The sequence below is a fragment of the Ursus maritimus genome (genome assembly GCF_017311325.1).
Source record: "Ursus maritimus isolate PB19 chromosome X unlocalized genomic scaffold, ASM1731132v1 scaffold_X1, whole genome shotgun sequence".
NCBI lineage: Eukaryota > Metazoa > Chordata > Mammalia > Carnivora > Ursidae > Ursus > Ursus maritimus.
The window spans coordinates 43,911,638-43,924,522 of record NW_024423319.1 but is presented as its reverse complement, the minus strand read 5'-3'; the positions used below and the strand labels follow the sequence as shown (position 1 = coordinate 43,924,522).

The 12,885-nt window shown below is 35.9% G+C and overlaps 1 protein-coding gene across 1 annotated transcript in view; it reads left to right on the top strand.

Annotated features, from left to right (window-relative positions):
* The window catches only part of FAM199X (family with sequence similarity 199, X-linked), a 30,200-nt gene extending 18,452 nt beyond the window's left edge, over positions 1–11,748 (top strand). Inside the window, exons 3-6 of the mRNA XM_008704534.2 lie at positions 390–539; positions 782–943; positions 3,924–4,190; positions 5,497–11,748. Coding sequence (XP_008702756.1) covers positions 390–539; positions 782–943; positions 3,924–4,190; positions 5,497–5,667 — 750 coding nt within the window. The 3' untranslated portion in view covers positions 5,668–11,748. The remainder of the gene's footprint in view (positions 1–389; positions 540–781; positions 944–3,923; positions 4,191–5,496) is intronic.
* The last annotated feature ends 1,137 nt before the right edge of the window (positions 11,749–12,885 follow it).

The window sequence follows — 12,885 nt, the reverse complement described above, 5'->3', positions numbered from 1 at the left end:
TCCAGCATAGTGTTGGGCAAAGAGCCAGGTCATGGTAGATCACTCCCGTCTCCTGAGATGGAGACCAGTGTTCCTTATTCTGTGTGAGCCCTAGCCTACATTCACACTGTGAATTAAAAAGCCATGATGATTGACTCTTAAGTTAGCATTTTATTAACAAGTCTTGATTATGATTTTCAGCTTTTGAAACGTATCTCATTCAATAAGTAACTGTATACAAGGAATATGTTGATGTTGCTGCTTTGTCTAAAACAGGAGTGAATCAATTCATGTCTTCTCATTCTGTATTTGTCATTAAAAAGTAATTTTCAATATGAAATATGTTGTGGTATTTAAAATGTATTTTTGAAAAAATTTGCTTTTCCTACCCCCTTCTTATTTTTATAAAGTTACCAGGCAGTGACATTGCCAGTGGGAGTGATGTGCTTTCTGATGTCATACCCAGTATTCCGAGTTCACCGTGCCTGCTTCCTAAAAAGAAAAATAAGCACCGGAATTTAGATGAACTTCCTTGGAGTGCAATGACAAACGATGAACAGGTAGGGATCTTGACGTTCTTAATTGAAAGCACATGTAGAGACTATGTAAAGCTCAGTGTATTACCTATTTAAGGCTACTGGGTAAATGTGGATTGCTTAGTAAAATCTGAGTGGGGGCTTTAACTTTTGCAGGGAACAAATATGTTAAGTGCTTTTGATATTTGAGACATATTATAAATGACACACTAAAATATCAGAGGTTTTGGCATTGATCTTGTTTATTATAATTTTTCATCACATAGGTAGAATATATTGAGTATCTGAGTCGTAAAGTCAGTACGGAGATGGGTCTTCGGGAGCAACTTGATATTATAAAAATAATTGATCCTTCTGCTCAAATTTCCCCGACAGACAGTGAGTTTATTATTGAACTTAACTGTCTCACAGATGAAAAACTGAAGCAGGTATGTAAAGAAAATACAGATTGTACAGCTATTAAGAAAACCATTATTTTATAATATGTAGACTTGAATAATCATGTTTTAAAATACACAGGTAATTAAGGTCCAAATCAGTGCTGTGAAATGTAATATTAGAAAAAATGATGGCAGGGGCGCCTGGGTGGCACAGCGGTTAAGCGTCTGCCTTTGGCTCAGGGCGTGATCCCGGCGTTATGGGATCGAGCCCCACATCAGGCTCCTATGCTATGGGCCTGCTTCTTCCTCTCCCACTCCCCCTGCTTGTGTTCCCTCTCTCACTGACTGTCTCTATCTCTGTCAAATAAATAAATAAAATCTTAAAAAAAAAAAGAAAAAATGATGGCAGTATTTGAGAGCACATGGTTGTAAGGTTTTAGGTGCGTCTCACCTGGCACTGCCTTTCTGGGATCATGTGGATCTAGAACCTCCTGCTTAGTTGTGTAGGCTTTGCAACTTTATTTTACCACTTAAGGGGTGGTTATGCTGTTTATTTATTCTAACCCACCTTAAAAAAGAATGATCGACAGAATCAAAATAATGATTATTGAGGGCTATCTATATTTGAGTGAACATCTGAATTGGGGGATTTGAGTAGTCTTGTGGAGTAATTGAGCCTGGCTAGGGTAAAATGTAATTTTCCTTCTATTCTGAAATACACATTTCTAGTACCTTTTAAAGAGTCCATACTGCTCTTTTTTGGGGGTACATATTTGAATGAATACTTATGTTCTCTCTTCATTTTTTAAAAGTTTTTTTTGCATTTATCATCTCTTATAAAATTTTTTTAATTTCAGTATTTCTCTCAACAGACATACTATAATTTTCTACATTCCAGCTCATTTTTCATTAGTAATGAAATTGTACCTTGCATTTGAAAACAGGTACCATGGGTCCCTAGCTAAGATTTAAGAAACACCCTAATCTTAGATAGAATCAGCAATTTACTTAAATCCTATGGAGACCTTTAAAAAATGCCTAATCTGATTTATTTTATTGTTAATTTCTCTGAGTGTTTTCTTTTTTATTTAAGATTTATTTATTTGTTTGAGAGAGAGAGAGAGCAATCAGTGGGAGGGGCAGTGGAAGAAGGAGAAAGAGAAACCAGCAGACTGCACACTCAGTGCAGAGCCCAGCTTGGGGCTCGATCTCATGACCCTGAGATTGATACGAACTGAGCTGAAACCAAGAGTTGGACATTTAACTGACTATGCCACCCAGGCGCCCTTGAGTGTTATTTTCTTATAATCCTAAATTNGGCCTGTAGCTTTCCACACATGATCTTAGCCAAAAGGCCAAGAAGCGATTGGAGGCCTGTAGCTTTCCATTTGCTGATTATATTTTATATGTTTTTAAAATATAGCTCCATAATATATATTCTAGAATTTTGAACATTGTCAATTTTTCTGGTACTTGTTTCTACATTTAGAGTTTTCTTTCATCCTTGTAGTCTACTTACATACATCTGTAGCACTTTCTTTTTTTATTTATTTATTTAACAATATTAAGTGTTTATTAAATATTAAGATACAAAACAGTTTAAAAATGATCCTTGTCTTCACAAAGCCTACAACTCAAGAAAGAGCCAAACAAATCAACCTAGATTATAATCCAAGTTCACAAATATGTATTCAGTAAATGTTATTTTTATTTCTTTATAATTACTGTCTTTTATTCTCACTATTTGTTAAGCATCTATTACAGTCCCAAGTTCTTTTTTTGGTACATTCATCAAAAGCAAGAAATTAACATAGATACAGTACTATTAAATAATCTACAGACTGTATTCAGGTTACACCAGTTTTTCAACTAATGTCTTGTTTTATCCCGGGATCCAATACAACCTTTTTTTAAAGTTTTTATTTAAATTCTAGTTAGTTAACATATAGTGTAATATTAGTTTCAGGTATACGATTTAGTGATTCAGCACTTAGGTACAATGCCTGGTGCTTCTCACAAGTGTCCTCCTTAATCTCTGTCACCTGTTTAACCCATCCCCTCACCCTCCTCCCCTCTGGTAACCATCAGTGTATTCTCTGTAGATAAGGGTCTGTTTCTTGGTTTGTCTCTCTCACTCTTTTATTCCCTGTGCTCATTTGTTTTGTTTCTTAAAGTCCACATATGAGTGAAATCATGTGGTGTTTGTCTTCCTCTGACTGGGTGACTTATTTAGCTTAGCATAATACTCTCTAGCTCCATCCACATCATTGCAAATGGCAAGATTTCATTCTTTTTTATGACTGAATAATATTCTATTATATATATACATACCCCATCTTCTTTATCTGTTCGTCAGTTGATGGACATTTGGGCTCTTTCCATAATTTGGCTGTTGTTGATAATGCTGCTATAAACATGAGGGGAGCATGTATCTCTTCGAATTAGTATTTTTCTATCTTTGGGTAAATACCTAGTAGCGCCGTTGCTGAATTGTGGGGTAGCTCTATTTTCAGCTTTTTGCGGAGCCTCTGTAGTGTTTTCCAGAGTGGCTGCATCAGTTTGCATTCCCACCAACAGTGCAGGAGGGTTCCCCTTCCTTCCCATCCTTGCCAACACTTGGTGTTTCTTGTGTTGCTGCTTTTAGCCATTCTGACAGGTGTGAGGTGGTACCTCATTGTAGTTTTTTTTAAGATTTTTATTTATTTGAGGGAGAGACTGAGCAAAGGAGAGAGAACATGAGCATGGGGGAGGAGCAGAGGGAGAAGCAGACTCCCCGCTGAGCAGAGAGCCCAACATGGGGCTCAATCCCAAGACTCCAGGATCATGACCTGAGCCGAAGGCAGACACTTAATCGACTAAGCCACCCAGGCACCCCTCATTGTAGTTTTGATTTGCATTTCCCTGATGACAAGTATATCTGTAGCACTTTTGATAATGTCTTACATTATGTACAATATTCTTTTTGCCAGTGTTTTGAGGAAGAATGTCAAGGAACAACACTGAGCGGTTTTTGTCTGTGTGTTCCAAGGTCAGAAACTATATCAAGGAGCATAGCCCTCGCCAACGGCCCGCAAGAGAGGCCTGGAAGAGAAGCAACTTTAGTTGTGCAAGCACCAGTGGAGTGAGCGGGGCCAGTGCCAGTGCCAGCAGCAGCAGTGCCAGCATGGTCAGTTCTGCAAGCAGCAGTGGGTCCAGTGTTGGAAACTCTGCTTCAAACTCCAGTGCCAACATGAGTCGAGCACACAGTGACAGCAACTTGTCTGCAAGTGCAGCAGAGCGGATTCGGGATTCAAAAGTAAAATGTCTAATCAATACAAAACTTACCTTTCAATATTAACATTAGTACTCCTTCATATAAATTTCTTGAAGAGTTAAAATTATCTTGCTCTCTAGATGCCTGTGGGTTTTGGCTTTAATTGAACAAGCAGGACATTCTGCTGTTGAGTAAAGCCCTTTAGGCTGAGTGCTTTGAAATACCGTTTTGACCCACAGCCATATCACATTCAATTTTATCTGATTTTTGTGTCTGTTTTAAGTAAGATAAATTGATGGAAATAGTGAGTCTCAAGATTGCAGTATTGACTGCAGCTGAGCGGATCTCACTATGTTGCTGATGTTGCTGTCTATTAGCTCCTGAGAATATTCTGCATGTCTTTTCTGTGTGTTTGTGTGTGTGTGTGTGTGTGTGTGTGTATTAAATGTTTTCTTAATGTTTTGATCTTGAATGTTCTTAGATCTTTTAAAAATATAATAACACCTTCTCTAATTTCTGTCTATTCACAGTTGAAGAATTCTTTGTAATACTTTTGGGCACATAAAAAAATAGGGAGGTGGAAGTGTTTTTAGAATGGTTTTGTGATGCTTAGGTAAGTTCGGTTCCTTGCGGTGGTGACAGTTTGGAGCCAACTTAAGGATGAAAAGGGTATCTCTATAACTCTTTGGGAACCCAGTGGGTGACTAGAAGATACACAGTGATTCCTTCCCTGGCTCTTAACAAAGTAGCAGAAACATAGCCAGCTTTCTTGGTTGCCAGGGGATTCCTCTGGATATGTGGTCATTCCTTTTTTGCATCAGTTCACCAGTGACAAGGAATGGAGTACCCACTGGGTTTCTAATGGGCTTGTAAGATGGTATTTGCCTAATATGGAGAAGACATGATTCTTTCCCAGCCATTGTAAAATTGCTAGTGCTTTTGGATGAAAGACACCTTAAAAGCATAAGCATTAGAGATTTTGGCCATGTTCTCTACATTGGTATTCAGTATTATGTGTTCACTCCGCAATGACACCAATGTACCTTAATTTGGTTAAAAAAAAAGCTTTGAAATGATTGATTATCCATAATCAATGGATATTGATTAGTCAAAATGATCAGGTTTCAGTTCTTCCTAAGAGTCACTGGTCAAATACCATAAAAATAGAATCTTGAAGAATCATTTTCAAGTCTAAGCCAGTGGCTCACTTACTGGAACCAGGATCATACTGCAGAGGAATTTGAACATCTCCAAAAACTCTGAAAATACAGAACTTAATCCATAAAATATTCTGGGGTGGATATACCAGAACTGAACCTTACTGATTTAGAAATTTTTATTTTGACAGAAGCGATCCAAGCAGCGGAAGTTACAACAAAAGGCTTTACGCAAGAGGCAGCTGAAAGAGCAAAGGCAGGCTCGGAAGGAGAGGCTCAGTGGGCTCTTCCTTAATGAAGAAGTGCTATCCTTGAAAGTGACTGAGGAAGACCACGAAGCAGATGTAGATGTTTTGATGTAATAAGGGTGAATTTATCAGCGTTCTTTCTAAGCTTTTAAGTATTCTATCCTTTTATTTGTTTACATGCATCTTGACCAAACTTTTGGTTAGGGCTGTGCTGATGTATCATTAATAATTTAGGCCAGTGGTTCTCAGCAGGTGGTCCCCAGACCAGCAGCTTCAGCATCACCTGAGAAGTTGTTAGAATTGCATACTATCAGGCCCCGTTCCAGATGCAGTGAATCAGAAACCCTGGGGGAGGGGCCCAGCATTGTGTTTTAACAAGCACCAGGTTATTCTGCTGCACACAGCTCGCGTTTTAAGAACCACTGATTTAGTAAATGTTTTGACTGTTTAGACTTTACGGTGGTTTAAGTGGGCTTTTTCAGGAACTAGTACTTTTACGGTTTAGAGGATTTCAAGGTACTGCTGACAAGTAGTTTATTATGTCAGTATAGGTACATACGTAGTGATCATAATTCAGTTTCCTTTTTAATGTTACAGTTCCTTAGTTTGCTTTTTCTAAAGGGCCATAGTATCATTCTCAATTCCTAGTGAAAATCTTTTTTTTGAGGTTGTGGGGGTGGGTTGTGGATTGCTGTTTACAATAGTGCCTTCATTAGGTTTAGTTTTGTTTTCATTTGTTATTAACTTAAAGGTGTGATAACAGGCCCTAATGTCTTTCCTGTTAGGTTTGTTTTTCACTTTATGTAAATTCAGAATCCTTTGTAAGTGATGACTACTGAGGAAATAATGGTACTAGTAGCTGAACTTTAGACTTGATGCTATATTGATTAATATTCAAATGGAGAAAGCAATTAAGCAAAACAACCAATTCTGCTTTTCCACTGCTTTTTGAAATTTTAGGCTGTGAAACTGTTTCAAAGGCAGAAACTGTGTCTTAAGTTCTTTTTGTAGGTCATTTTTTTTCCAGCACAGCTCTAATTTTTAAATATTTGGTATAACAGCTTCTGGCATGTGAACAGGTTAATGTTCAAAGTTAACTAAAGAAAACCCTTACAGTTCTCCTAAACTTCTCTATAAATCACTAGAAATATGCAGAGCAGTGAGATATAGGAAAAATCCGTAGCTTGTTGGCTATTAATAGAAATCTAATTTTAGATGTGAAATCATGGAGTTTCTTTAAATGTTTTCATGGAGAGTTTGTTATCATGAACATTAGATGTAGTGTGATTCCTCTTCTTCTACCCCACGTCTTTAAACATTCATATGGGTTAAAGAAGATGGGAACTGATACTACTGACAATCAAGCTGCTTTCTGACTTTGTAATTTTGTTTTTATTGTGGATAACTTGGGAGGTAATCATGATTCTGTAGAAGGAGTTGTAATCAATATTTTTTTAAACTCTAGAGTCAGAGGTTGATAGGATTTTTACTTTTTTTAACTTTATCATATCAAGTGACTCATTAAGAAAGAGATGGACTTAAATTCTTAATTCTCAGTTGATACAAAGGCTTTTAACCTTTGCTTACAATCATGTGTTTTGAAAACTTGATTTTACTTTAGTTCCTTGAAGGTTAAAGAATTGAAACTGAAGATAAAAATTGATGTATTGCAGCTTTGCTGAGGTCTGTGGTATGGTAGATTTTGAAGACTACTAAATTCATACTTAAAAATTTTACTAAAATGAAAGTATGTGTATATAGTTAGCAGTCGGAGTACTCCCTCTGACTTTCCTCTTACCCTTTCTTTGATGCTCCTAACCAGCCTTAGAAGACCCAAAGAGAGCTTGGGGTTAGACCCCAGAATACTTTGAGGAAGGTGGAAAGGGTCAACCTCATTGTGTTTTCCCTTCCAAGTATAGGAGCAGTAAAAGGAGAGAAGAGCAAATACAGCCGAATTTTCTGCCTGCTCTTAGCAAAAGCAAAATCTCAGAGAATGACTTGTCTGTTCTCTTTACCTACTCTTCCAGGGAAACAGGCCACTTTTGGAGACCATAGAGCAGCATTTATCTGTTAAATACTTGGAAACAATTGACAATGACCAGTAAAAGGATCATGATATAACAGGGTCATGATATACTAAGACCAATTTTTCCATTCTCCCAACAGTCACATAGTTTTATTACCTTAGATTTAACTTAAGTCACTATTAAACAAGTTTACCAAAGCACCACAAAGCCAATTTTAAAAGTTTATAAAGATTTGAGTGTTTATAGTAAAGTATGCCATGAAATTTTGTGTAAATCTGGATGCACTGTCTTTACAGTACTATAAATTAGAGATTGACCATAAAGTTGTTTTAGAGGAGATTGAAAGTAATTCCTCTGATTAAAAGAAAAAAATTAAAACAACTTGGGTTTGCTTGTGATGTGGAAGAGGGAGATTTCAAAGTCTTTCTCCATCTCTCCCCCCGTAAAAAAAAAAAAAAACCCAGCAGTAAAAGACAAAAAGTTCTCTTGTTTTTGTTAATGTGCTGCACTGTGTTTTTTCTGCTTTAATATCTCATGTAGATAATTCAAGTTGAAATTCTTTCTTTCTTGGAATAAGTAATAATTTATTCAGTCTGGTATATCTCTGAGTTTAAGACGAATCCAACTCAATATTTTTTCTTTTTAAATATACATCTAAACTAACCAATTAATAAAAATGTGAGACTTATTTGCTCCAGTGTCAGTTGTCATCTGTAGAGAATTGACACTGGAGCAAATAAGTTTCTGCCCCCCCTTTAAGCATAAGCTTCATTAACTTCAGGCATGATAACGTTCCCTCAGATTTTTCGAAAAACATTTTATTAGAGATCTTGTATGTATGTTTAATTGTATCTCAATAAAACTGGAAAAAAAGAGCTCCTGTAGAAGTCTGTCAGTCCTCACCACAGGTATGAACTTGGAGTTAAACAAAATGGCATGTTTTTTTCTACAGTTTTATAATGAATTAAAGTAAGGCAATGTAGTATAATGTTTAGTGGACTATAAAGGGCTAATTCATTCTGCCCTAACAAGAACGTAGAATAAAATAACACTTTTTTCATGAGAGAGACTTGTCTCATTTTTTCTTAGGCTGGGGCAGTTTTGTACATTTCCTTAGCCCTTTGGGTTAACTGTAGATAGATATTGCTGAATTAATCCCAAAAACTGACTTGTAATTTAATGACTATGGATTGGGTGGACATCTCATTTTATTTAGCTCCTAAAAGTGCTAATTCCCTCTTAAAGGAAAAATTCCTAGAGACTACTGTATAAAGGTATCCAGATTCTGATGAGCTTTAAAAATTGTGAAATTTATCAAATATCTTCATATTTAAGCCAAAAATGTTAGTACATGACAAATATAGAAATTTTGTTTCCAGATTCTCTAGCAGAGATTTTTGTTCATGGCTTACTTTATAGCCTCATGTGCCTTAAAGGTGAACTCTGTACTTTTTCTCAATATCAGGCTTTTTCAAACTCAAAAATAATATTGTAATTTGTTTTATAAAATCCCCATGCTGCTGGATATCACTAAGCAAAAACATTAAATTGAACCAATCAGTGGTAATAGTATATAACAAAACAATGACCTTTCAGATCTTAAATTTCATTACATAACTTTATTTTTGGCCCAGCTAGGTCATTGAAGAACACTGAAAGTTATTGAACGTAGAGCTTAAGGTATTCTCTCATTTTTCCCCTGAAAAAGGTCATAAGCCAGAATGCTTTTTTAAAGCCAGGTAATTCTTAGTATCTGGGAAGATAATTTTCAAGACAAAAGTACTTCAAGAACAGAGATTATATAGCAGCTTGATTCTCTTGCTATAATTTTAGGGATTCTTTGCATTCATTTGTGTAATAGGTAGAACACTCCCCTCCCCTTTAACAAATTACCTTTTAGCTCTTCTGTCTTCAAGAAATACTTGCTTAGAATTGGGAGGGGGTTACTTAAAGTCAGTTTATATTTTGAGACCGTTGATAGGAAAATTCCCAGTTGTATTCAAATATGGTATTGATGTTGAGCACACTGACATTCAACATATCTAAACTTAGAGGTAACTCTAATCCTTAAAAGGACTATTAGTTAGAAAATAAGTATTTGTATACACATGTATTGTGGTAACTTTGGATTCATTTTAAGTCTGACAAAGTAAGATAAATTCTATCTTTACAATGAAATTATGCTAAATGGGTGAGAAACATCTGAGAGATATTTAGACGTAGGCATCTCTGTATCTGGAACAGAGCTCCTTAGAATTCTAGCTTAATTCTCATTTGGAAAATAATTTACTTATTCCAAAGGCTTAGAAGGAACTCTGAAAATTCTTCTAATTTACTGGCTATTAATAGAGTGCAGAAGTTGCATGCTATAGCTGCAGATCTGAGTTGACTCACTAAAATTTTATTTTCATATTTTTCTAATATTGAAATTATTTATTTTAAGCCCCCCTCACAATTTTATTTTAAATTAAAGTTATTCATGTTTTAATCTAGACCACATGATGGTAAGTTAATTTTTAATTTGACATTCCTACTGAACTCTGAAAAACTGGTTTAGTCTTCTCTGATTTCAATATAGTATTTTTTCTTTATTGTCAAGTTTATTACATCTTTGTGGTCATCTGTGGAAATCTGTGTTCTTTTTGTGGTGAGGGATAGGGGTAGAAAAGAGAATTGCTCTAATTATACATATGCATTTTGACTATATAAAGGTAGTTGTAGAATTAATATGTATAAATGACAAGTTAACATTACCTACTCTGACTTGTTCTAAGGAACAGTGGCCTGAAGCCATGGCTTGTTTTCTGGAGCTGCTTGCTCTTCGATAGTAGCTGACCAATTGGATTTAAGTTTGGACTTTGGGGTTAGGTTATCTAGCTGAGGCTTTTAGGAATGGATAAGACTATGTCTGTTCCTGTAGGGGATCAATTTAATTTCCTCCTTGAGTATTCTGCTTTAGGTATAGTTCTCATCCACTCTAAATCTTTGTGTTGGGAGTTTAATAGGACTATTGTCAAAAGCTATTAAAGATAAACACAAGTATATGTAAAACATTTCATTTCACGGTTGGTTAAAAATTTCACTTTTTTTCAAACGTTAGTTATGTAGCATCAATATCATAACCAAAGCAAGTAGGAAGTTGACTGACTGGTTTGGAGAATCTTCAAGTAGTCTTAAATACTGTAACGTATCAGATTGTTAACCAGGATTTTTTTCCTGTATTTCTGCTAAATGTATTGCTATATTAATGCACTTTTGTATATATAACTGTCTTCTGTACATTCTGTACTTACTACAGTGTATATAAAAGCTGTTTTTCCTGAAAGCTGTAAGGAAAAGACAATGGCTGTAACACAAGTCGTTTCTATTTTGAGTTCCTTCTTGTACTTGAAAGTAGTAGTTCTGTAGTTAAATCTAAATGTGTATGTATGGTTGTAATTAAAACTGGCAATGTGGCAGAGCTGTCTTTTGAAGCTGACTATCAGACGGAACAGTGTTGTTTTGCATATTAAAATCTCTTGTAATATTTTTGTTTCTTTTGATGTATGGTGAGTTTTTACAAACCCCACTGCTGCTTACTACTAGTGAGTGCTACTCACTCCTTTACATGTTCCATCCCAGAACGTTTATCAACAGAGAAGAATTAGGTCTCCTCTGTTTTGCTCACAGTTTGGGTAAGGCTCCGTAAACTTTTGTTTTGTTGAAAGCTGCAATTTCCCAAATGTCGTTGGCAAATCATTTTTTCTGGAGAGATCAGATTCTTAGAGATTAGCATTCATAGTAAGTGAAAATTAGGTCTAACTTTTGTTTACAAAAAATTATGTCTGTTTTCCTTATATATTAATCTAGATTCTTTTTAGGTTATATAAATGTCTGTGAGCAGTTTTATATAGTTTCAAAAGCAATTCAACTTTCAACAGAAACTTTATCTCTTGCCACTAGAGGGAGGTCTGTGGTTGCTCTTCTGAAAATGTCTTGGCTGCTTTTCTTTTGTTTTTAATTTCAGAGGTTGAAATCAACCTCATTTTCAAAATTCCTTTTGTGATACTAAATACTTTCATTGATTAGTGGAAGGTAAGTTAATTGAGCTTGTTTAATAAAGCAAATCTTATTCATGCTTTTCTGTGATCTTCAATTTTTAATAAATTTGAGTTAGCTATTAAGTGAAACTTGTGTATGTGTTTTTCTTCTCTTAGGTACTTTATTTTTTTTTAAGATTTTATTTATTTATTTGACAGAGAGACAGCCAGCGAGAGAGGGAACACAAGCAGGGAGAGTGGGGGAGGAAGAAGCAAACTCCCAGTGGAGCAGGGAGCCCGATGTGGGGCTTGATCCCAGGACTCCGGGATCATGCCCTGAGCCGAAGGCAAACACTCAACGACTGAGCCACCCAGGTGCCCCTCTCTTAGGTACTTTAAAATTGTACTATCTGCTGTGGTAGCCACTAGCCACATGTGGCTATTTAAATGAATTAAATAAAATTTAAAATTTAGTTCCTTGGTCCCATTAGCAATACATCAAGTGTCCAGTAGCTGCATATGGCAAAAGGCTACTATATTGGAAACCCTGGGATACAGAACACCTCCACCATCACAGGACGTTCTGGACAGTACAATCTAGAGATTTGATGGTTTATGTAGTGACCACTGTCATCATCTTACCAGTGAACAGTAATCAGTGATTCAAAACTGCTGCCCACAGTTAACTGTTGTAGGTGATTGGTGTGAGAGGGGGGAGCAAGCTGGGTTTCATTTTTCTACTTTATTAAAGCCACTATCAAAGTTGGGACTTGGTGGTTTAATGGAGAAATTTCTCCAATACTGAGTATTTCACTTGACTGTGAATAAGATTTCTTAAAAGAAATCTTTTCAAAACTGCTTGGAGTGTTTCTTTATTCTTGTGATGTGAGAGCCTTAATAGGGGCACTGTTACCTGGGACTGACAATCCTCTGCCCTCTCCCAATAAGTTTGAATCTCATGGTTAAGTGGCATTTTTTATATTACATTATCTGTGTTTCCTAGTAATAGGTTGATGGATACTAGATTTAGGTGCAATGTTATTTCCTTTTGTAATGGGTAAATAACATTTTTAACATTTCAGTTCATTCAGTTGCCAGGATTTCATTATATGCTTTTTTCTTTTAAAAACAACAGATAACTGAATTTATATATTTTCAGGTTTGTCTTTAAAGATTGTCAAGTAACACAGTAAAATGAATCCCCTCATATCCATATCTACTTCCACTCTTCTCTCGTGGCCTATCTTGTTTCTTTAACCTCCACCCCCAGACACCTTACCTGAACT